At 55.4% G+C, this 23,983-nt stretch overlaps 6 protein-coding genes across 6 annotated transcripts; 3 read left to right on the top strand and 3 right to left on the bottom strand.

The window, feature by feature from the left end:
* Window positions 1-1,058: 1,058 nt before the first annotated feature.
* IWZ02DRAFT_460591 (uncharacterized protein) lies at window positions 1,059-1,928 on the top strand. The gene is made up of 2 exons (XM_066768166.1): window positions 1,059-1,264; window positions 1,314-1,928. Exons 1-2 carry the CDS (start codon window positions 1,072-1,074, stop codon window positions 1,847-1,849), a joined length of 729 nt encoding a protein of 242 aa, XP_066619851.1. The 5' UTR covers window positions 1,059-1,071; the 3' UTR covers window positions 1,850-1,928.
* A 2,422-nt stretch (window positions 1,929-4,350) lies between these two features.
* Window positions 4,351-6,003, bottom strand: IWZ02DRAFT_493519 (uncharacterized protein; the record flags this gene model as incomplete). Its single annotated transcript, XM_066769940.1, has 1 exon — window positions 4,351-6,003. The coding sequence occupies one exon, from the start codon at window positions 6,001-6,003 to the stop codon at window positions 4,351-4,353; it is 1,653 nt and encodes a 550-aa protein (XP_066619850.1).
* Window positions 6,004-10,666: 4,663 nt separating this feature from the next.
* On the bottom strand, window positions 10,667-12,073 carry IWZ02DRAFT_74551 (short chain alcohol dehydrogenase). Its single transcript, XM_066771161.1, has 2 exons — window positions 11,821-12,073; window positions 10,667-11,767 (listed from the first exon to the last, which is right to left on the bottom strand). Exons 1-2 carry the CDS (start codon window positions 11,962-11,964, stop codon window positions 11,048-11,050), a joined length of 864 nt encoding a protein of 287 aa, XP_066619849.1. The 5' UTR covers window positions 11,965-12,073; the 3' UTR covers window positions 10,667-11,047.
* A 700-nt stretch (window positions 12,074-12,773) lies between these two features.
* Window positions 12,774-14,809, top strand: IWZ02DRAFT_74575 (major facilitator superfamily domain-containing protein). The gene is made up of 5 exons (XM_066771163.1): window positions 12,774-13,101; window positions 13,156-13,597; window positions 13,645-13,878; window positions 13,936-14,025; window positions 14,150-14,809. The coding sequence occupies exons 1-5, from the start codon at window positions 12,974-12,976 to the stop codon at window positions 14,672-14,674; spliced, it is 1,419 nt and encodes a 472-aa protein (XP_066619848.1). The 5' UTR covers window positions 12,774-12,973; the 3' UTR covers window positions 14,675-14,809.
* IWZ02DRAFT_74560 (dihydroxyacetone kinase) lies at window positions 14,569-17,034 on the bottom strand. The gene is made up of 3 exons (XM_066771162.1): window positions 16,362-17,034; window positions 16,119-16,312; window positions 14,569-16,072 (listed from the first exon to the last, which is right to left on the bottom strand). Exons 1-3 carry the CDS (start codon window positions 16,831-16,833, stop codon window positions 14,945-14,947), a joined length of 1,794 nt encoding a protein of 597 aa, XP_066619847.1. The 5' UTR covers window positions 16,834-17,034; the 3' UTR covers window positions 14,569-14,944.
* Window positions 17,035-17,588: 554 nt separating this feature from the next.
* IWZ02DRAFT_383486 (uncharacterized protein) lies at window positions 17,589-20,078 on the top strand (the record flags this gene model as incomplete). Its single annotated transcript, XM_066765277.1, has 4 exons — window positions 17,589-17,731; window positions 17,792-17,894; window positions 18,133-19,537; window positions 19,708-20,078. 4 exons carry the CDS (start codon window positions 17,589-17,591, stop codon window positions 20,076-20,078), a joined length of 2,022 nt encoding a protein of 673 aa, XP_066619846.1.
* Window positions 20,079-23,983: the final 3,905 nt, after the last annotated feature.

The following is a 23,983-nucleotide window of genomic DNA, read 5'->3' as shown; positions in this document are numbered from 1 at the left end:
CCCGCCCGCCCCGCCCGCTCCCGCTTGGCTGCCGGCAGCCAGAAAGTCTGCTGGAGCCTCGCACCGTTCGCTCTACCGTCGCAAGATGGGCGGGCGGCCCAGAACCGCATTCACACCCGGCGCTACAAATCGCCTCCACCGGCACTCGCACAAGCCACGCGCTACGACGTCACAGTGGATGCAATCACCGGGCACCTCAGGCACTCACTCACCCGGTGACGCAACCATGCCGCCGGAAAAACAGGTCACCTACGTAGGTCAGGTCCTCGCTACCTACCTACCTTGCTATCTATGATGCAACTCCTTCGGCCATTCGTCCGTCGTCAGGAGCCACCTATGTCGACCTTGACAGCCCAATGTGCACGATTGGTAAGCGAACGCATCCTGATTTCTCAGGCCTTGGTGCGCATTGCGCGTGCACCCAATCGCCATCATCTGTTTGTCCACTTGCCATTGTCTTCAATGCCTGCGCGTAGGCGTAGCAGCAGCGAAACTGGCCCGCGATATACGCTTTCAATGGATCGAGATGTTTATTCGATTCCTCCCAACGTCAGCGCGCATTGCAATGATATCAGCGGTAGACGGGCGCCAGGCACACTCCTAGCTCCCAGCAAACCAAAACCACAGCCGTGGGAAAGTGTTTGGTTGCAACGGCTGTCTAGGCCTTCAGCCACAATGTAAAACCGTGCCGTGTGGAAATGCAAGTGATGCCCTGACTCTGAAACCTCCCGCTGTTGGGCAGATCCTCACGTGTGACACGAACCCTGCCCGATTCCCCAATCGCCTTCGACCCTCCCCTTGTCCACTCAGCTCAGCTCCACGACTGGACTGGACTTGACTGGACTGGACTTGCTGGACCGACCGGGCGACTTCCGATTTTTGCTGCAACCTCAGCCTCAGCCTCAGCCTCAGACTGCACCGCACAGCCGACCGGGAACGCCACCTACGGTCCGTCCTTTCCTCTTTCGCGACCCGTCAAGGCCCCGCCGATCCCACCTCCAGCCTGTACTTCCCGAGAGTCCATCATCACCACCACCACCCCCACCCCCCCCCCCCCCCCCCCCCCTTCAGATGTCGACCGGCATCCTCACCACTGCCCCGGCTGGCTTTCCCGCTTCCGCAAACCATAACCATGCCCTGTCCTGCCCTTCCTGCGGCACTTCTGTCGCCGACCTGGCCGACGCCTATCCCGACTATGCTCGTCAAAGGATTGCCGAACTGGAGGGCCAAGTGAGGCTGTTGACCGAGAAGGCCTCGTCGGCAGGTATGGCGCCCAACCTCTGCAAACCCCGCGTCGCTAATCTGGTCTGCAGCCGACAAGCTAGCCGACTATGAGGACGAGCTACGCCGCTTGAAAGCCCGCCAGTCTTCTGGCGCCGCCTCTGACGCCGCCGACGAAACTAGGCCCCATACTGCAAATTCACAGGGAAGAGGATCACGCCTGTCCAACCTCCTCTCGCGCCGCAAGTCATCCTCGGCCCTTCACGCTCCGCCTCCGCCGCTCCCAACAACCGCTCCTCCCGTCCCTCCAAACCCCCCGGTGCTGCCGCCCATTAAACACATTGACGAGGAACTTCGTGAGACCCGGGAAGCGCTCGAAAGGGAGAGGGCCTTGCGCACCGAGGCTGAATCCAAGATCGCAAAGCAGGATGCCGACGTCGAAGAGCTGACTGCCTCCCTCTTTCAAACCGCCAATGAAATGGTTGCCACCGAGCGGAAAGCCAAGGCAAAGCTACAGGAGCGTGTGGACATATTGGAAAAGAGGGATCAGGAGAAAAAGGTGCGTCTCCAGCGACTCGAGGGCGCCGTTCAGCGCATCGACAGGATTCACGGACTCTTGGCCTCCTGAGCTCCCGCCCCAGCTCAAGTCATTTTCCCCAGAAGTCGTCTTTGCCCGCTACGCCTTAACATTACCCCCCCCCCCCCCCAAAATGTGTATTTCTTCCGATGGGCAGGGCCCAGGAGACCTCGACACGAGTTATGCCACACCGTGCCGCGCGCGCGCCAGCCGCACAGCCTAGAGGGGCAAGCTACGAAATCGTCATGCTTTGGTGAATCTAGAATGCCAAAGGTTCCCTGCAAACGATTTGGAAACCAGTAGAGTCATCTTCTCGAACCTTGGAAAAGTCTACGGGGCATGGAAAAGCGTCGCTGCTGTTGTTGAGCCTCGGTTGAGGAGGACCGAAAGCAAGATCCGCGCGCTCGGAAAGGTATGTTGGGCAGGGATGCCTTGTGCGGTCGGAATGCGTCTCCAAACCGCAAAAGACATGAGCACCTCGACCCTGGATCCGGTCTTAGTAACTGCAGGAACAAATCTAGACCGCTATCGATCACGCGCCCTGGGTATGATGGGATGAAAAACGGAACCCTGGAATTGATTTTTGTTGTTGGTTTCCAGCTCCGCATCGCAGCCTTGGATTTGCAAAGGCTCCCGGTATCCCGGGGCATTGAGCTGCGGCGATCGCAATACTTTGTCTCGGAGATTTTGGAAGGAAAAGTTTTTCTGGCACTATGCGTTTAATCGCGCTACCTCAAATGCCACGTTCCTAGTTCTCATAATTCGTCCTTTGTTCTTGCGCCGAACGTACTAACCAGTGAGAATCGAACAGCAACAGGATTTTTCGACACATTCAGAGCTTGCAGATCGTCTTGGTCCTGGCAGAACCTCGCGGCAGTCCATTGGCTACAATGACGCGAAAAGACCATGGAATGACAAGTCTTGACACTGGACAAAATCGAAACATTTAGGACACGCATCTTTCGGCCCGCCTTGACTGATCAGGAACTTTGACACAGCGAAATCCCCCCTTCCCCATCTGCCACTCAATCCTGGAACTCGAGACACTGCTCAATCGCCAGTATCGCGCAAACAAGCGAACCCGCTTCCCCTCCAGCCCGACAATCGCAGCACAGAAAGCACCGGCTGTCAAAACAACCCCGCGCGAACACCGCGAACGCGGCGCAACCAATCGCTGCTCAGCCCGCTCCTAAAGCAGATGCATGGCTCTGGAATTATCCAAAACCATAGAAAGGACGGACCGAAGTTTGGCGACCCAGGTATCTGAGCCGCGAAGCGCGTCCTTGGCCCTTCGCCCAAACTTGGGCTTGCTTCCACGTTGAGCAACGCCGCCTCCACGATGGCGTAATGCTGCCTGTCTCGTGCCTCGCCAACATTTTCTCCCGCTGCGGAGAACTTCTTATGGTCCACTACGCCATCGTCTTCGTCGGCCCCGTGTCGCCGTTTCGGAATTTTTTTTTTTTTTTTCTGACGCGCAGGCATAACCAGTCGGGTAGGTAGCTTTTGTTGGCCAGTCGTTGAGTGGTTCTCCTGGTCCCATCACAACGGAATAGAAGCGGGAGAGGCGGTGCGAGTGATGCGCGAGGGCGCGCGCGGGTCAGGAAATGAGTGGAGTCAGTCGACTGTGATTCCGCGAACGTCTTCGGGTCGTATGCAACAACAACCCCTGGTTGTTGGAATCTGCTTCGCAGTATCCCGTCAAAGCAGCAATACGCCTGCGAATTCGTGCCCTCTGGACTAACACTGGACTGGAATGGATGCGAGTGGAGCGTTTGTGCCGCCTCACCTTTTCTTCTGTTCCGAGGGAAATGGCCAAGTGGCTAGATGGTTGATCGCTGGAGCGGTGCAAACATTTTGACTATTCGGGTATCTCAGGCTGTTGGACTAGCTTCACACTTTCTACCCACACCCACTGCCTCTCCCTCTCTATCTTCGACCGACCGTTCTCTTCGGTCAGGTGAGTAAGGTGGTAGGGTACGCACTCCTCCACTCCTTTGCCCTCTTCGCAGCGAATCGAATCGCGAATCGCCTTCCCTTCCGTTGCCAGCGCTCACCCTATCTATCTCGACGTACTACGGACGAACAAGAACGACACTCGATGCAAATTTCTCCAAAAGTGCCCATCGCTGGCTGGCATTCATCTATCATCTATCTCTATATCGACCGGATGCCAAGGCGGGGATTGCAGCAAAGCCAACGGTGATAGGGCAGGAGGAGGAGGAGGAGGAGGAGGAGGAGGAGGTATCTAAACGATTGATGTGGTTTAGGTGTCTGAAAGCGGCGTCTTGCAGGGTGGGAAGAATATCTATGACGACGAGGCTGATGATGGTGGTGATAGAGAGAAAGAAAAGAGAGAGATGGGGACAAGCGGGATATCAAGCGAGCTGTCGAAGAAAGCAGATGGTGAAAAGGAGGAAAAAGGTCATTGACATGGTTGACACCGGTCCGCCGCCGCTCCACAACGCCATTCCACCGCATCTACTATCTGTCTGTACGTCGTATGTACAGTGCGACCGGAAAAGGAAATGCACATGCAAAGGTTCCTTCACTCGTTACCGCACAGCTCTCACGACAGCCTGAAAAACACTGCGCTCCTTGGCGCGAAGCACCTTCTCCAACTGCGCCAACACAGCCGAATGTGTCAGATTCTCCGCGTCGCCGCCAGCACCGGCTCCAACCCCGACCCTACTGCCACCATCGCCGCCGGCACAGTTGGTGCCATCCTCAATCGGCGCCGCCGTAGCCGCAGCGACAGCACGCTCGTCGAAGGCGCGGCCGCACTCGCGCAGCGCGTCCGCCATTGCATCCACGAGCGTGCGCACGCGCGCCAGCTCCGTGAAGATGATCTGCATGCGCGACTTGCCGTCGCTGGTCATCGACGTCAGGGGGTTGGTCGTTGTCGGAGCCGGACGCGGCACCGACGGCGGCTGCGGCCCATAGCCCGCTCCGCAGTGGAGCAGGCCTGGTGCGGAGGGGGCGGATGGGGCTCCGTGCGCGGTCGTGGCCGCATCGATGCCTAGGCATGATAGCGCGGCGAGGGCGGGGGCGATGGTGTTTGTTGTGGTGGTGTTGGGAATGTTTTGGGGGAGAGAGGTTGAGGCAGGATGAGGAGGAGGCGTGGTAGTGGTGCTGCTGCTTGCGCTGCTGTTGTGGCTGTTGCTGCCCGAACTGCTATTCTGATCGCCGGCGAAAGACTGCAGCACGTTGTGGTAGCTGGCGATGAGGGAGATGGTCAAGATGGTGAGGATGTGCGGAGTACGCATTTCCTGCATGCAGAGCCCACACTGCAGTATCTGCGCGATCGAGTCGACAATTGTCTTGTTGCGGACCAATATGCGGATTTGCAGTGGCACGCCCGATTCTCCTTCTGATGGCGTCGAATTGACCTGTGCCATCAACTCCAGCGCCCGCGCCATGCAGTCGTGCGGCAACGTCGACTCGTTTGTCTGTGGAGTGCCGAAGCTCGTGCTGCAATTGGACAGGGCAGAGGGCGAGCCGTGAGAATAGGCGTCTGTCTGGCACTGGTGCGACTCTTGGTGATGCAGTTGTCCGAGTGCGTTCATGCTGTCATTGCCCAGCATAGCAACGTCCATGTCGTCCATTGCTCTCATGGAGACAGTTCCGTCGCCGCCGACGTATCCTGGAAGGTCGGCAAATGCTCCAATTCCGGCGCAGTCGACGGTCATGGTATCGGCGCCAAAGGTGTTGGAAATGGGATCGCAGGCAGGGAAGAAGTCGAGCAACTGTGGTGCCATGTATGGCATTGCGAAGGAATCTTGCGAGACCAGACCCGGAAATCTGCCATGGCCGATGCCACCAGGGGAGCTCCAGACGTCATCATTCCAAGGAATGGGTGGTGAGGGTGTCCGCAGGGTTTGGTCTGCCTGCTGGAACTGGTGGTGAGACGTTTTCCGGCTGTGGCTGCCAGGGAAGCCGTTCTTCATGTTGTCATGCGACCACTCTGGCGATTTCCGAGGAGAGCCAGAACTTGAAGGCTTTTTTGTGCTGCTGACGCTCCCGCCGGTAGTCCTCTGCTTTCCTTTGCGCATCGACGGGCTGTAGTCGCAACGCAACGACTTGGTTGCGCAACGCGCGCAGATGGGCTTGTCTCGCGTGCAGCGCACCTTTGCTTGGGCACATGAGTTGCAGCTGTCGCGGAGGCGCTCAGGCCTCTTGGGAGGATCCGCACGGCTAGAAGCATGCATCGTGGAGGGCCAGCGAATCGATTATGAATATAGGAGTGGTAGATTGCAAGGAAGAGACGGAGTCAAGTGGAAGCGGTAGCACCTCCGTGCAAAATCGAGGCCAAACGGCTGAATTAAAGACTATGGCTTCCCGGGCACGGCTAGCCGGCCTTTAAGACGATTCGAATGCATCGGAGGGAGGTGAGCTCGAGGCTGATGGCTTGGTTAGCCAGTGCAGAGCAGCAAAGCACGCAGGGAGGGCCCCCACGAGCAACGACCCGACAGTGTGCGCAAGCCAGCCCTCGAGGATCGCCAGGCAGGGATATCCGATCATGCAATGACGAAGTGGTGGTGGTGGTGGTTGTTGTGGTGGAGAGGTCAAGGTGTCAGTCAGGTCAGCGCTAGCATTTGGCAAGAGGAACGGCAGGTCGACGCCGCTGAGGTGACGCCCGGGGCCGGGGCCGGGGCTGCGGCTGGGGCTGGAAGAGGCATGCGGCGCGCGCAGCGGGCCGGTCCTGAAATAAACGCCCTGTCCTGTCCTGTTCTGCCCTGTACCCACCACCTGGGCTGAGGCCAGGGTGCCATAATACCGGCCACCGCACTTCCCTCTGCATCTCTGCATCTTTTTCCTTTTCCGGATCCTTGCTGAAACATTTGCTTCTTCATTCTCTGACTGCCGACCGACCACTACCGTTTAGTCGCCGACCATGGGGTCCAAAAATGCTCGATGGATTCGATTGACGACCTCTTGCAGCCAGCTAAGCTTTTCGTCTGCGAGGGCCGCTTCGCTGGATCAATACTTGTCGTCTGACGGCATGTGCTTGACGAAGCTTCTCCTCGCCTTGATGCTCCTCATCGCCAGGGCAAGAATCGAGCTACAGCTTATCCACCTACATGTGTTCTGACTAGCTGCGCCTGATGAGAGCTCGTGTCTGATGATCCCAAGCCATGCGTAGCCCTGAGGTTGCCCTCCAGCCGACAAATCTGAGAGGACAACGTCCGCGTCTTCGGCCTCTCCTGGTCCCGAATGAATACTACGGAGAAACTGCCAGCATTATCAATCAGTTTCCCTTTGGCTGACTGGATGAGCAGAGAGGTGGCTTGCCGCATCGCGTCGGGTGGGTGGCGATCAACAGACCAGAACCTGCATTGGGACCATGTGGTTGGTCTACCGTCTATTCGTCTCAGAACCAAGTGGTAAGCTTTGCGAGCCAATATCCATCGCTTCGTTGAAGCTGTCGAAACAAACCCATCTCAAGCATCGTCTGCCCTTTCAAACGAGAACCACCCGATTCTCAAGCATCACGTTTGCGCAAGCCGCAAAGATCGGGGCTTCCGATTTGTCCTCATGAACCATGGCATCGAACCCGTATCCGTACCGCAGCAGACTATGAAGGCACAAAGGTAGAAAGAAAAACCATGGCATCGAAGTTGTTTGCTTATCTTGTCAGAAGGCGGGTGTCTTGGCCTGACAGCCTTCCACGCAACTTTCGCACGACAACTGGCTCGCACGACAAAGCCCGGAGCTTTAGGGTTGTAAGCAACCATCGAAGTACGATGCTTGCATGCGACACTGCACTTGCCACCAACAAACTTTATGGCCAGGGTTGCGTCAATGTCAGCGCTCCCTGAGACCAAAACGCTGGATTCTGTGCTTCCACCTGGTCGATAAATGACCTATTTCGAAAGGTGCGTCCAGGTACACGTCATTGACTTTTCTGGATGCAGAAAACGCCTTGCCAGGGATGCTCCATTTGTTCAATCCAAGAGCATAACCAGCTAGTGCTGACACGACTAGATGGGGATCACCCAGACAATAATAAGGGCAATGATCGTTTTCGCCCCGCTACAGCCTCGATGCCGACATGGCTTACCGCAGCAATCAGAAACGCCTATTCTATTATCAACACCGACGCCTATCTTGCCTCTCTACGACTATCTGTTCTGGCACTTCAGGTGGACCCCGTTGGAATCCACAAACGCACTCACCTCTCACGCCCACCTCCACAATCATACAAGGGTGAAAAGTCCGAAACCGAAACCTATTGAAAGAGGTTGCAAGTGTCGTCACAGTTTCAATTTCTATCGACATCAACGCCGCCTCTGAACATCCACTTGAATGCCCATACGCTCGCCTGGAACACTCCTCATGCAATTGGGGCCAGCTACTTTGAGTCCTAATATCAACCAATCCGATGGCTCCATTCCGCCAAAAAGAAGAAAAAGGAACAAAAAATGCACGTCTAGCAGCCACAAGTCACACCTAACTCCAAGTCAGCCCAGCCCTACCCTACATTCCGAAGACCGACACCGACTCCATCTGCGTCACGCCAACCCCGACAGCCACTTTCGCACCACCGAAAACCGACCCGATGGAGCCCTACCTTGACTTGGACTCCGAGAGACAGGCGAAGTCGGCGACGCGTGTCTCTTTTCCGTTTGACCTGCTTCTCCATCCCCACGCTCCGCTACCACGCTTTGCCTATCCGCCGTGCTACGAGCCTTGAAACGGCGTACACTTCAACGGTAAAAGCCAGGCAGCCTGTCACTGTCAACGATCAATCAACTGCCGTGAAATCTCACCTTGCTTGGCACAGATCCGCCGTGTCCGTCGGTATCCCGCGTCCGCTTCCCCGGACGGTGTGGTAATTGCCACACCGCACCCGCGTCTGGAGGCGCTGTCAAATGTTTCGCACCGTCCCTTCCCCCGAGATACCGTCTGAGCCTCGGATGGCTGGAGAGCGAAGTCTGAAGGAATCATATTCGTGATGCGATCCACCAATCTTATTCGTTTCCATCTCTCGTCTCATCATCTAGTCGTCGTCCCCGTCACGGGCATGGATCAGACAAGGGACGAAAATGATTGTGCATTGCGAGAGCCAGGGATTCGACACATTGATCCATCCCTCTCTGCTTGCACATCCACGTTTACCCCGCCTCGCTCCGACACGTGGGAAGTGCCCTGCGTGCTGCGCCCGCGGCTGCAACTCTCCGCCAGCTAAGACCAACTAGGGCTAAATGTGAGCCTGGGAAAAACACCGTCTATCACTGTCTCAATCTTGCATCAGGGCCAGGCAAGCGCCAATGCGGTTGTAAAACAATAAGGCGCTCTGAAAAACACCGCTCTTTGACTTGATGGATGGTAGCCTGTAAAACAACGTCAAAAAAAACGTTTGCGTCATTTTGCGCGTGGCTTGGAGTGGGTTCACCCCGGCTCAACAGGAGTGAGCTTGTTAGTTGCTGTTTTGGGCTCCATCTGCCGATCGAGTTTATTCAACGTCAATTGACTTTCGCCCCTTGCATCGCCTCGCCTTGTCTCGTTTACCATGTTGTCCCTATCTTGTGTTGTACCTCTGGCGACTACAATTCTCAATGAGCCTAGTGCCACCTATCAGAGAAGGGGTGCGCACGAATAGCGCAGAAGACGCTTGTCTTTTTCCTCTCTCCCGCTCTAAATACCATCATTGTCCTAGTGTATCTCAACCAAAAAAATAGGGGCACCCAGTTGGCTCGCCAGCATCATCGCAATCTCGATGAGTGAATTAATTGCCCGCCGGCAGATGCAGCATCCCAATTGTCGATCATCCTTCCCAATCCAGCTCGTCTTGTCTTGTCTCGACACCAATCATCCAATCTGCACACATGCGACCTGTCTTGCAGACCCCCGCTTGGAGAGTTAGGTTGCCCGCAGAAATGCCTGCTCTCTTTCATGGAACGTCGGACCAAGGAGGTTCGACATTGGTCAGTTGGAAATGTAGACACAGGGGATGTTACATTGATACACCGCGGCTTCGGTACACCCCACACATCAAACAGCCTCCCTGCCATTGACAAACCCGCTCAACCACTCAACCGACTGTCTACAGTACCCACTCAATCACTCACTCACTCACTCCTCGACGTAGTCATCCGTCTCACCAACCCGACACAGCACATTCGACCCAAACCCAAAACACCGCCACCATCCCGCCCAACCCACCCGATCCAGCCGGCCGGCCGGTAGCAGTCCCTCGACTCGCGTCACACACTTTAATAAACACAAACGTCCCGCAAAGCTTGACACCGCTGCCGATGGCAAAGCTTCGCACATGCATACATACATACATACTTTACACGCATGCACGCACGCACGCACGCACGCATAGATACACTTTAACCTTTCTCTTCCTCTCTGACTTGTACGCCGCCGCGGCGCCAGGCGCCTCTCGTTCCGTCTCGTCTCGAGGTTTGGGACTGCGGCTGGAGCTAGACTGGGGTTGAGCCAGGAGGACGGAGATTGAGCGAACGGACGACGTAGGTGCGTGAATGAATGAATGACGAGGGTCTGCCTGACTGTCAGATTCGCCCTCGGTTTTGATAATGTAGTCATTCAAGATAAGCGTTCGGCTGAGGCTTGTTCGGAGTAGCTTGTCGGCGTTACTGCCTCTTTCTCTCTCCTCGTATCACGGAGCTGGGTTTTTTGGTGCTAGGCTTTGAGGCTTTTGCTTCCCTGTGCTTGGCTGCTCTGGGCATGCGGCTAGACTACGTGTAGACAGCCGTTCGCTGAAAGACTTACTTCTCTTTTTGGTCGGCGGCGTGCCTGTCTGATAGATTCCCTCCGCTTGTACTCTTCCACCTCCTGATCATGCGTATGCATAGAACATAAACTATCGATGTCCTCCACAATTCCCTTTTTGGTCGAGCGTTGAGGGGTCTTTTTGCCATTTGGAGTAACAAAAGTGCGCTTGTGGGAAGCGATGCTTTTAGAGTTGGACAGATGCAGAGTCTGGCTCACTCAAGGGCAAGTCAATTTGCTTGTGATTATACGTCTGTTCTCCTTATTAGCCTCCCTCCTTGGCTGAATCCCGCCGGCTTTCTCAAAAATGGTAAAACGACTCGTCGTGGCATTCACGGCGGAAAAGGAGGATCAAGCTTTTGATGCCAAGCAAGAGCGCTGCCGTGATAACGAGACAGGCTTTCGTTCGATACGTATGTTACGCTATTTGGAGTATAAAACGGGCTAGGAACCAAAAGATGAACGAGAAGGAAATTGTTTTGTTTTTTCTTTTCTTCTTCTTTTTGTTGTTTACCATGCACCCACGATACCCGCAATCGGAATGTCTATGCCCGTCGTATAACTTGCCACATCGCTGAGCAGATAGACGTAGGCGCCGCCCAGCTCCTGGGGCAAAGCGAGGCGGGGCATGCCGCCATAGTACTGCATCTTAAGATTCCAGTCGGGGCTCTTCTCGACGTAGTAGGTCATGGCGGTGCGAACAAAGCCGGGCGAGATGCTGTTGACGCGGATGCCATGCTTTGCCCACTCCATGGCGAGCGTGTGCGTCATGTTGCGGACAGCGGCCTTGGTGCCACCGTAAGGCGCCGACGGCGCGGCCCGGTTCGGCCGGTAAGACGTCATGGACGCGGTGAAGACGATGGAGCCCTTGACTCCGAGCTTGATGAACTTGCGCGCCGCGATCTGCGCGCACGAAAACGACGCGAACACGTTGAGCTTGAATAGCTGCTCCACTTGCTCGCGCGTAAAGTCCAGCCCCGGCTGATGCTTGGTCATGCCAGCATTGGCAATCATGCCGTGCAGCGAGCCCTCGGCCGCGATGATGGCGTCGAGCGCGGCTTCGATCGACGGCTCATCGGTCACGTCGGTGTGGATGAATTTGAGATTGGGGTGGTGTTTTTGGAACGCGTGAAACTCCTCGCCCGGCTCGGATATGTCGAGCGAGTAGACTACTTTTGCAGAGTTTGCGAGGCAGACTTCGGCGATTCCAAGGCCAATTCCACGGTTAGCCTGGGATGGTCAGCTTGACTCTTGTTCGCACGCCATTGGACGATTTTACTTACACCAGTAATGGCAATGACCTTGTCCTTTAATGTGATTTGCCAGTTCATGTTGGGGGGAGGTTGGGTGCTAAGGTAGGCGGGCATGGCAGAGCCCTCTCCTTTGAGCACCTCGGCGCTGGTGCTGGTTCCGTTGGTTGAGCTCATGGTGGAAAGGAGAATGTCAATTGTAGATCGAGGTGGGCAGATGGGAGGAGAGGACAGATTGATGTATCAAAGGCGAGCGGCAGAGATTGGGCAGGAGAAGTCGAGTTTAAGTGCAAAGCTGGAGCTACTTGAACAAACAGCAGCTCCGCGTCCGAACTTGGCTCTCCGCATCCAATTTGTGGGCCGAGAGCACGTCAAGCAAGACGGCGACGCATCCATCAGTGAGTTTCAGACGCCGTAACGGGAAAGCTCGTGGCGAGGAAGTGGGATACGTATTGGGGGGGTGGACGGGTAAGGGTAAGGGTAAGGGTAAGGGTAAGGGTAAGGGTAAGGGTAAGCTCTTCGGAGAGCCAAAGTGGCCCCGAGACGAGTCCCGAAGCTTGTCTGTTCCTCGATTCGAGGCTAGCGCGACACCTTAAACGCGAATCCCACCCGTTTCGACACGTGCCCCGCCAGCTGAGGTGTGAGAGCAGTGCACTAGTATATAATCTTGATCTCCCCTTGCTCTCTTCGTGCATCTTTTCGCAACGAAACCCAGACCAGCTTCCATTGTCTTGGATGCTAGCTGGGCCCATCGACATCTCTCGAGAATCCCAAAGCTTCGACATCGTCACGTGCTCTGCGGCTCTGCTTCTTCCTCTGCTAACAGCTTTTCGGTCGTCTCGCAGCAAACACGTCGTGCTCTTCGATGGCTCTCAACTGCAGATCATACTGCTGCGCCTCAATGTCTTCGCGCTCCTTTTCTCTTTACCACCGTGTTTTCATTCGCTCGGCCTTTCCACCGCGCTTAGGTTCGCCGATGCTAAGACTTGCCATGTCGCTCAAAGTTAGCTCGAAACGGCTTCCTTGTCTTCCGGTAGCCACATGGCCAACCTGAATTGCGGTCCTTTTCTTCCACCTCAGCGATTCTGCTCTTGACATCGTCTTCACTGCTATCTCCATGGATTTTTTCATGTTCCATTCCTCCGTTTTCTAGCCAAAATTTTCAAGGGGCTTCCTCTCCTCCAACATGTTCGCCGAGTCAGATGAGACGCTCAGCGACGCAGCCGAAGAGAAGAAATTGGTCCGAAAAATTGACCTGTATCTCCTCCCATCAATTTGGCTCACGTACTGCCTGGCGTACGTAGACAGAATCAAGTAAGCGTAGTCCAGCAAAAAACTGCTGCAAAACTCTGACCGTGTGGGTGTCAGCATTGGCAATGCGAAGATCGCTGGCATGAACGATGACTTGAACCTCACTTCCAACGAATACTCCATCTGCCTCGTCGTCTTCTTTGTCAGTTACGTCGTATTTGAAATTCCCTGCAATTTGATCCTCTCCCGCACTCGTCCCTCGATTTTCCTTCCAACAATCATGTTCGTTTGGGGCGCCATTACTTGCTGCATGGCGGCGGTCCACAGTTTTTCGCACCTCGTTGCTCTGCGGTTCCTTCTCGGCGTCGCCGAGGCCGGTTTTGCCCCTGGAGTTTTGCTGTTGCTTTCGTCTTGGTACAAGAAAAACGAGCAGTCGAAGCGGTTCGGCGTTTACATTTCAGCCGCGGTGTTGTCGGGTGCTTTTGGGAGCATTTTGGCTGGCGCTATGACGGACTCCCTGCACAACGCCCACGGCATTACGGGCTGGCGTTGGCTTTTCGTAAGTTTTGCTGGCCAATCTAACGCTCTTTGCTGACGGCTCTTCAGATTGTCGAAGGCGCTACTACTTGTGGAGTAGCCATCGTCTTCCGATTTATCCTCTTTGATTTTCCAGCAACGACAAAGAAGCTCTCACAGGCCGAACGAGAAATGGCTCTCCGCCGGTTGGAAGAGGACAAAGTCAACTCGATGAGAAAAGACTCGAAGCATCTCTCCCCTTTGCAAGCAGTCAGTCTCGCACTCCAAAACTGGAAGACGTGGCTGTTGGCCGTCGGCTATATGGTGAGTACCATGCTTGCAAGTTGGAAATGTTCGGGCTAGGAACTGACCCCTGTCAAGATGATAGTTGGATCATCAACGCTTTCGTATTTTTACCCCACACTCGTCAAGCAGCTGGGATACACCTCGTCTCCGACGGCTCAGTATATGGTTCGTTCGTTCAAATTGTACCAATCCGTCCCCGTGTCAGCTTTAGTTGCGCTCACCTCGTTAAACACCACGCGCTCTTCTCTCCGCGACATATTGGCGAACTAACCAGAGCGAAACATTGCAGGTCGTCCCCATATACTGTGCGTCGTTCGTCACGCTGCTCATAGCGAGTATTCTCTGCGACCGCCGTCCTGCTCTTTGCGCTCCAGCAATCTCTCTTCTCCTGCTGCTTAGTACTATCTGTGCTGTTTCCGCCTCGACCACCACCGCGTCGACAGCACGATACGTGCTCCTCATCTTTCTCGCATGCGGCCTCTGGGCCGCCAACGGCCTTGCTCTTGCTTTTGCAGCCAGCAGCTTTTCTGCCCTGCCGCAGGATGTGCGCGGCGTCAGCTTGGCGTTTGTCAACTCGTCGGGGAATCTTGCCCAGATATGCGGCGCCTACTTATTTCCCGGGGAGGATGCGCCCAAGTATCTGAAGGGCTTTGTGGTTGTGTCGGTGCTCTGCGGACTGGGTATTTTTGTGTATGCAGTGGCGGGTGTGGCGATGAGAAGACCTTTGACGCTGGATAGGGAGACCAGCAGTCAGCACAGTTGTAGGACTGAGATATGGCAAGTGAGGAACAAGTGGAAGAGCTGGCGCTTGTAGATGTTTGTAAGAATATCAAAAAGGAGTCTTCTGTTTTACTTCTCGTCGAACCTTGCATCGAAGGAGCATTTTTTGAGCACAGGTCGCCAAGATGATTTGGGATCAGGAAAAACCCAAGGTGAAGGCTTTGCTTGAAATCGTCGACTGGAAGCTTCATGTGGCTAGATCGAAAAAAAAAAAAAAAAAAAAAAACGGCGAAGAAACAATTCATCACAACGCCCGAAAACCCATCCAGTCCTGGTCATCAACAAACATTTGCAACCCCGTCGCCTAAGCCCAGTTACCACCCTCAACGAGTGCCTTCAAAAACACAGCAACGGCATACGCGCCCGGATCCGGCGGCGCATCCTCGCCGTCCTTGACCTTGCCGACATAAGTCGCCCTGCCAAACCTAGGCTTCATATGCTTGGTCTTGTCGGCACCGTCGTCCGCCGCGCGCACAGCAGCCGCAACGTCGCCCGTTGCGCTCAACGTCTCGATGAACGGAATAAGGGCATCCATGACTGTGCGGTCGCCAACCCGCGCACCGGTATACGCGTACAGGTTCTTCAGCGCGCCGAGGGCCGCTGCGCCAACGGTTGCGGGCGACACTTGGAAGGATGACCCCTCTTTGGCGGCGGCTCGGTTGAGGTTTCCCGTGAATGCGGTCAGCAAGATGCTGAGGATGGCACCCAGCGATCCGCCCACGTCTTCGACCGCGCCGTTGACGGCTTCGAGAGCGTCCAGCAGCGGTGGGGTCGGCGTGTTGAAGGGCGCTGACGACAGGAGGTTAAGAATGTTTTGGCTAACGCCTGCTACAGCTTCACCGCAGTCGCCATCGCCCATGAGCAGGTCGTACTTGGTGATGGAGGGCTCGGCGGCGAGGGCTGCTGTGCAGGCGCTCCTGAGTGCTGGAACAAAGGACTGGGCAGCTGCTGGGCCTCCAGATTTGTGTGCGCCATTCACTGCGTTGGCCTTGAGCTTTTCCCTCCTTTCCGCGCTTTCTTTCGAGTGCTGCGCTGGGTTGTAGCCGTTGTGTGGCCACGCTTGCGCCGTCGTGGGAGCATCGAGCAGCTTGACAATGTCCGCTACTGGGCGGTTCACTGCCTTTGCGAGATCGGAAAGATTGCCCAGTGTCAGGGAAAAGCCGGGACCATTCAGTGACGTCTCGAAGGTACCAGAAAAGATGCGGCTCGGCTTGATCTTCCAATCCTTTTCGAGCTGCTCCAGGGCGATTTGCGTAAGAGCCTCTAGCTCAAGGACGGAGACACCACCAAAGTTGTTGATGAGGAGGCAAATCTCATCCTTGGGATCAAACTTGACGTATGCCCTGTCGGAATCGTTGGGATCGAGTGCATAGAGCAGCATCTCGTTGATCAAGTCTGGCGGCGAAGGCATCGGCGATATTGATCGAAGGCCCTACAATCGGTGAGCAACATTTCATTTTCATTGCTTTCGTACCTACTGGTTCATTGTGGATGCCCATTCCAACAACGCACGTGTTGTCCGGTATCCTCTCAAAAGCTTTCCTTCCGAGAACGTGGCAGTGGTCCAAACTCGTGCCAATGGTCGCCAGATACTCATTCACTGCGGTTCCCAGAGCCAGGCAATCCTCAAAATTCCACAAGTCTTCGGCCGCAGCACCCAGGAGCTTCAACACTGCCAAGAGTCAGCATCGGAACGTGACCAGGTAGCTGGGTTGGCTTACGCAACAGGTTCCCGGCGAGCCCTCTTCTCCCAACAAGCTCCGTCTGTTTCCTGCCTAGCGCGACATCTTCCGCCATGGGTATCTGGGCAATCTTTTGTCCTGCGGCGTGCGCCTTTTCCCTCGCAAGACCAAAGTGCAACCTATCACCGGTGTAGTTTGTGATGCAGAGGATCACGCCTGCATCTGACGGCACGTGTCCAATGCCAGCCATGATCTGCTTGGTTGAGGGGCTGGCAAAGACGTCGCCGGAGACTGATGCCGCGAGCATGCCATCGCCAACGTAGCCTGCCCATGCCGGCTCATGGCCGCTTCCTCCTCCTGAAATGACAGAAACCTTGGAGGGCGGGTGCGTTTTTGAAAAGACGACGCGGTTGGCCTCGTCGTGCTCCAGGTGCGGGTTCCGCGCGACCATGGAGTTGAGCGCCTTGACAACAATGCCATGCGAGTCCGGGAAGAAGTGTTTCGTGCTCATTTTGAATTTGGCTGGAGTGAAAAAAGGGCTGCGTGCTGGCGCGACAAGAGACTCGACCCAGCAGTATTTGAAGCTCTCAGTATCTCGTCCAGAATGGGCGTGGATTGATCAAAGCGGGAAACCGCTTTCGGCGTGTCGTCAATCGCGTGTCACTGTCCATTAGATTTGATGCTTGCTGAGCACGTCGCGAGGGCTCATTGGCCGCTATTCCGGGTCCCCGCAAACAAAAAAGGAGGGGTAGGTCTGGGGGACGGAGTGCCGCATTGGTCGCGAGTTTGTGGTTGTTGCCGGAATGCCGAAAGAGGAAATCCGCGATGGTCTGGTGGGTGGAGGGGGAGGGTCAGCGGAGAGATTTCGGAACACGTGCCTCGTCAATCTATGCGGCTCTCGACGACTCCAAGCTTAGAACGCCAGATCCACCGCCACGGGAGCGCAACAGCAGTGGATAGTGCAGGTGTCAGCCCTTGCATCATCGCTTGTCGGTTGCGCAACCCGAACCCCCTGAAAACCCCCCTCCTCACGTGATGAGGCAGCCGCCTGCCGCCCCCGTGTCGACAGGCCGCGGTCCACAGGCGTCGCATCCCCGTCTCGCGTCCCACCATCTGTCCCGCGCGGGCTGGGCTGGGCTGGCCTAGAGCGGTCGCGCAAACAGCCGCCCGCACGTGTGGCAACTGGATTGTTGCGCTGTTGCGGGTACCTGACGGAGCGCTCATCCCATCGCGGCGTCCAGCTCAGCTGGGCAAGGCCTCGAAACGATGCTTGGGACACCATCATTGACCGGCGATTCCCCGTCCAACGTGCCTGCTCAAGACGATCCCACGACGGTTCAAGCGAGAGAACCGCCAAAGCGCAAGCCGCGCAAGTCTCGCGGTCGGGGGTTGCGGACGACGACTGGATGGTAAGTGGGGTGCTGACGGCTCTGTCGACGCGCACAAAGAGGCTCAACCACTCCTTATAGCACGACGTGCCGCAACCGACACATTAAATGCGACGAAGAGAAACCGGTTTGTGGGCCTTGTGCCAAAGGGAACCGCCCCTGCGTCTACAACGCGCCATCCAAGGTAACTATCCCCTGCTGTCCTTCTTTTTTTGCGCCCTCGCACATGTCGCGTGCGTGCAACCAACCGCCATTGTGTGCTACCACATAGGGCTGAGCTGCAGCCGGCTTCATGTTGATCCTCAGTCGGCACCCATGATTCATGATTATCAGACCACTGGACATGGTCCTGCTGAAGTGGTCGGCGAATGAATGCTCAACATTACATGTACCAACCAACCCTCTTTGTTTACATCTGGCAGGCCACTGGCGGGAGCCCCACGAGCAGCCGCAGCAGCCAGGCCCCTCTTATCCCACCCCCACAGCAAGACCAGTTCCGATTACCCTCTGTCCAAGCCCTCCAAGCTTTGCCGCAGTCCCCGGAACTCCAAGGCCGCCAGAGGGCTTCTATTCCCGCCCCGACGCAGATCCGCTGGGGTGCTGCATCATCTGTAGAGCCATCAGGCATCAGGGAAGGACAACTTCCCGAAACCACTCCCTCCCACCACCACGTCTCCCCGCCATTGCCATGGAGCACTCCGCAAGAGGAAATCACCTCTCCACAGTCCACTCTAAGTTCCAACCCGTATCCTGCTGAGATTGCCCCTCTGCGCTGGTTCGGACTTCTTGCCGACGACGCGGATAATCTTAACCGGCTCGACTTTGCTCAGAGCCTCGGGGGGCAAGGAACTCCCAAGCCACCGGACGAGTCGGGCACCACAACTCTGCGTCTGTCCAGTTACGGTACCCAAGGTTTTCATAGTCCATCCTTTCCTGTCGGCACTCCAGCTTCCACCTCCTACGCTCAACGGTACCCCTCTGCCCCAGGAAATCCAGCAGAGACCCCCCAACATGCAGCTGAACGACAACACTGGCAGAGCTCCGTGCTCCTCAGCGACCATGAACTGCCCGTTTTCAAACATTTCGTCGAATGTCTGAGCATTTGGCTCGACCTCTTTGATCCTCTGCGCCACTTTTCCACCTTAGTCCCCCAACTGGCTATGAAGAACGAAGGCCTCATGAAGGCCATTTTGGCCCTCTCCTCGAGACACTTGTCCATACGTCCTAGCACAGCAGGGGAGACACTGGACCGTACCGCCGCTGTACAGTACTATGCCGAATGCCTACAGTATCTCCAAGGTGCCATGCGCTACGATTCCTTCAACCGCAGCCTCGAGCTGCTCGCCACCGCCATCACCATCTCCACCTACGAGATGATTGACGGCGCAGGCTCTGGCTGGGAGAGGCATCTAAAGGGCGTCTTCTGGATCCAACGGTCCCAGGACATCAACGGGCAGTCCGGCGGCCTCAAGCAAGCCGTGTGGTGGTGTTGGCTGCGGCAGGACGTATGGGCAGCCTTCAGAGAGCGTCGCCGTTGCTTCAGCTTCTACAAACCAACCCGGCCGTACCAGCTCATGGATCACTTCGACATTGCGTCGCGCGCCACCTACCTGTTGGCGCAGTGTGTGAACTACGCGTCAGAGGAAGAGACGAAGATGGGCGAGGTGAACCTGCAGTTGCGAATAGAGCGGGCGGGGACGCTGTTCAACATGTTGGATGAGTGGCGCGCCAACTTGACTGTTCACTTCAACCCTTTACCTCTCATGGGCGCTATCACCGAGACAGCAGGCCCGTTTCGCCCGATCTGGATCAACCCGCCTGGCTTTGGTAAGTCTGTTTGCGGAGAGCGTGTTGTCCTTACGTGTCAACGATTGTACCTGTGCCTGTAATGCCCCCAACAACCAACCCTCGAGAAACTCACCCTTGTCTGCGGTCATTTCTCTCCATTACGCCCCTCATTTTCTCCATCATGAACCCATTAGCTGACCGTTCTACAGCCGCGGCAGTCCAAATGCACAACTTCGCGCGGATTCTTCTCCTTGTTCACCAGCCCGCCGCTGGAGGCTACCGCGAGTATATGACGAGGGACTCTGCGCTGCAAACTGCCATAGACACCATCGGGGGTGTAGCCACTGTTCTGGATGCGCAGCCCGGCTCGGTCTACTCCAAAGGCGCGTCGAATGAAGCCGACGGGGCGGCTGTTGTCAGCACCCAATGTCTTTACGCCGCGGGACTCTATGTTAATGATGATGGTAAGAGACAGGAGATATGTAGGTTGATTGAGAGGCACCAGGAAAAGACGAGATGGCCGGTGCAAAGTCTAGCGGACGAGTTGAAGTCTGAGTGGGCAAGAGGTCGCCCACCCTGAAATGGTGAGCCCGGGCCGAAGTGGTAATAGGGAAGGAGGACGGCAGCCTGCAGATGGAGAGAGCTTTGGATGCTACCATATGTCGCGGAGAACTTGATCTCACTGGCTCTGTGTGCACTAATTTTCATCGTCGAGGAGCAAACTTGGATTCGGATTCGCGCATGTCTCCCGGCTTTGGTTTCTTTCCATCCGCCGAAGATGGCTTGCCTTGCGAAAGGTGGTCGCGGCGGAGGAAAGGCGGGTCAGGTGCTCGATCTGTCACTCTAGAGCAGTAGTATTGAGCAACGGAGGGTTGCTCGAAGTGTCTCGAAGTTGATGGAAAGGCGCAAGTTCATGGTGTCCTCAATGTACTTGACAACCTCATGGCGTATTTGGGAGATGATTTGTGGCCCACGAGACCAACTTGGGCGCTTGGATGATCAGTACACAGTTGCAATCATACTGTTCTTCTGCTGGTTGTCACAAACCTTCGGGGTATCCACTGGTTCGATGCTGCGCAACTGGCAGCAGCGAAAACGCCAAGGACATGCTCCTCTCTGATCGGCAGTCTTTGGGCCTGAAATCATCAGGAGCCATGCAGGATTCCAAACCGGCCTCATCACTAGGCCCTCCCATAAATTTTATGCGCCCTCGTCTCGTGAGACATTCCCCAAAGAGAATTGTTTCGCCGAGCACACCAGTCGGAGAGTTTCTGGAGACTTTTTAGACTCGCCATTGGTCGCTTCTATCTCAAAAATGACACGGAGGGTCGGCACTGAGGCTTATGACAGTACGCAGAAAACAGTTGCGGCTCCGGCCTCCCAAAACGACGGACACTGCCGCGTTTGCTTTTCTTCATCTGGCGCCGGCTTCTGCTGCTGACACGCCCGCTGTGGGGTGACACTCAAGGCCTTAAACGAGCGGCAACTGCTGAGGGTGACGGTGCCGCCGTGGTATTGCGTGACAAGAAGCCAAAGTGAGATTGGACGCCAAGGACAACTGAGCCATGCGGAACCAGACCACCGAGCTCAATCCAAATCAGACTGATCGAGCTTCTCCGCACAGTCAAAGCCTCCTTCATAATGGTGAAATCCAGTTTTGGGGGTGGAGTTGATGCAGATCTCCTCGGCGTTGTTCAGTCCCTGTTTGGGTTGGCTTGAGGCAGACAGACGGGCATTCATTTCGTTACCCGCTCGCTCCTGCTTCCCTACTGGGGAGTCCTGAGTCACTTCTACCCTCCCAGGACCAGGCCCTTTCAGCAGGCGGGTGTCGTTATCCAGCTCCCTTGAACAGACGGACTTGTGGTATTTATGAAATCTTGGTTTCTTTATCACTCCCGTGTTCTGATTACTTGCCTGTTCCAGGGCATCCAGTGGCTTCAGAGCCTTCACAGTGACTTTTTCTACCCATTTCCACCTTGGATTTGACTCTTCTTTGGACAGGTTCCCGTTGAATGACATCTTCGGGACGTTTTGAAGGACAGTTAACCTCGAGGTATTCTGTGCAATCCTTTCAAGTGTCTTCTTCTACCTCGACGAGTTCATTCATCGACCGACGCTGCCACTACTCCCTCCTTAGCGCCCTCAACCGGAGCTCTCGGACCTCCTCAGGTCCAGCAATGCAAAAGCAACTCTGCAATGTTGGCCCCGATGTTGGACCAGTCCTCCTTGAAAACGTCGGCAGACAGCGCACACAACTTTTGACGAAGCAGTTCCATTCTGGCACTTGCAAATCCGCTCCTTACCGCTGCTTAGACAATCGATCCGACCATCGCCAACACAGCTTTGGGGCCATGTCATCTCGAATGCAAGTAGCAGCGGAGCGGGTGCTGTAGGCCGCCGCGGTTGAAAAGAGCTCTCATCGCAAAAAGGTTGTTCACCTCATCATGGTAAGCACATGGACGATGGACAGCACAACTGGAAGTATCATCCAAGAAGCTCCAGAGATTCGCTTCTTTTCGATTCTCGGAGAGGCCTTGCCCTTCGCCAAAGAGAACGCCGTCAAGTCACCTTCTCACACGCCAATAAGCAGAATAATCCTTTGGGACTCCTTGATTCTATGGTGGTCTGCTCCATCACTACCGTTTCGCAGAGGCCATCACGGGCTCCTCACGGACTGCCACTCCACTTCTGCTTGCTTAGTCGACAGCCCTCGGGGCTCAAGAGGACGTCCCCTTCAACGAACGAGGACCACATCGCCACAAACTAACGAGTAAACTCCTCTCCTGAGACTGGCAAACATTTCAAGTCGCGTACCGAGTTTCGTGTCTCCACGATTTCCTCGCACGCCGGAGGATGAAGGACCAAGAACCGCAAAAGAACAGCCGCGAATGCGGCAATACACAGCAACGATGAAAAAGTGCTTTTCAAGCCCACAACCTTGGAGGCCTCATCGTATCGCACCTTGCGATCAAAGAGAACACCTCAACCAAGAGTCACCACCACAGGTTTTGACAGAGCTTAATCAAGTCGGCGGATGATGAGAGAGCGCGCTTTGGCACTCAGGAATGTTTACCAGCTGCGGCTGATTTGATGCTGGATGTCGAAGGAAAATGGAACTCTCTGATCCCAACTGCAGGAGCGTAGACACTACTTGTAGTGGACGACAGCTCTCTGGGCACCATTGTGGTATTGGACGAGCATTCCCTAGGCGTAACTGTCGAAAGAACGAATGCTCCTTACATGTGGCCGCAGTACCAGGAGGCAACATCGCTATGCACGCCCACTGCAGTGGCACTTTCTGCGAGGTCCGAGCCCCGGCTCCTTGATATTGACTAGGTGCCCCCTGACAGTCAAAAAACACCCCTTATTTGGCCATGAACAATCACGTCGCTATTTGAGCAGGGTCTACTCTACTTCAAACGATCTTTCCGTCTTCCAATTCTGCGCAAAAGGCTCCGCGAGCATCCTCGTCGAAGTAGACGGACAAAGAACGGCAGACGCCCCTCCGTGTTTCTTCGCGAACAGACAGGGCCCCGGACTCCGACTACTAGAAGCCCATTTAGACCAGAGAAATACATCAGCACTTGCGGAGACGTTGGTCGCATTGATTGGGAACTCCTGGACTGGAAGGAAAGCGGGCGGACGTGGCATTATCGCTTCTCCCCAAGTACCTCGGCATAGCACATCCGGATGTCACTGCTTGATGGAACTTTTGAGATAGCTTTGAGGGCGCTAATGTTTGCGCCTGTTCATTGCAGACCAGGAAGCGAGACTTTGTTTGCTGGTTTTGTCACATGTGGGCTTTGTGTCGTTTCTACACAACGGCGGGTACTCCAGGAAACCTACGGATACAGCAATGACCACAGTCAACAGAGACGTCAGCAGGAAAGGTCATCAAAATGTAGGTAGAAAAGTAGTGCGTCATGCAATGAGGCGCACACACAAGTCCCATGTGCCTGCATGTCGCAATTGCGAGGAGCCCACGATAACGCGTCATCAGTTGACGCGAAAGCAAAAACTTTAGTCCATCAACCAAACTTTTCGGAAAGGCAAAAGCATAAAGCAGACTTGAATCCGGTACCATGGCACAGGTAGCTATATTACCTGGCGTTGCATTCAAACCGCGATTCAAGCAAAAGGGTGTGGGATGCTTTCACTGATCAGGCCAAATGCGCATCCAATAGGAGACTCTCCCACACAAGGCGCAGAAAAAACAAACAAGCCCAGCCAAAAGCACTTGGCTCCCAGACAGCGCAAACACAAATGCCGGTCAGCTTTATGCCGTCGGTTACAAGTAGTCAGCTACGCTGTAATCCCAACTTTTCTTATTTCTGACCATAATACTGGTCTTGACGCGATTCAATTTGCTGTAGTGTCTGCAAAGGCTCTCCCGCTGCGGCATCAACCGCTTTGCCGGCCCTGTCCTTTTGGTGGCAGCAATGCAGCAGACAGTAATTGTGGCAGAACTGACAAAGTGCCAACAGG

This window comes from Phyllosticta citriasiana, assembly GCF_038021145.1.
Source record: "Phyllosticta citriasiana strain CBS 120426 chromosome Unknown IWZ02scaffold_13, whole genome shotgun sequence".
NCBI lineage: Eukaryota > Fungi > Ascomycota > Dothideomycetes > Botryosphaeriales > Phyllostictaceae > Phyllosticta > Phyllosticta citriasiana.
This window is presented reverse-complemented; position numbering and strand designations above follow the sequence as displayed.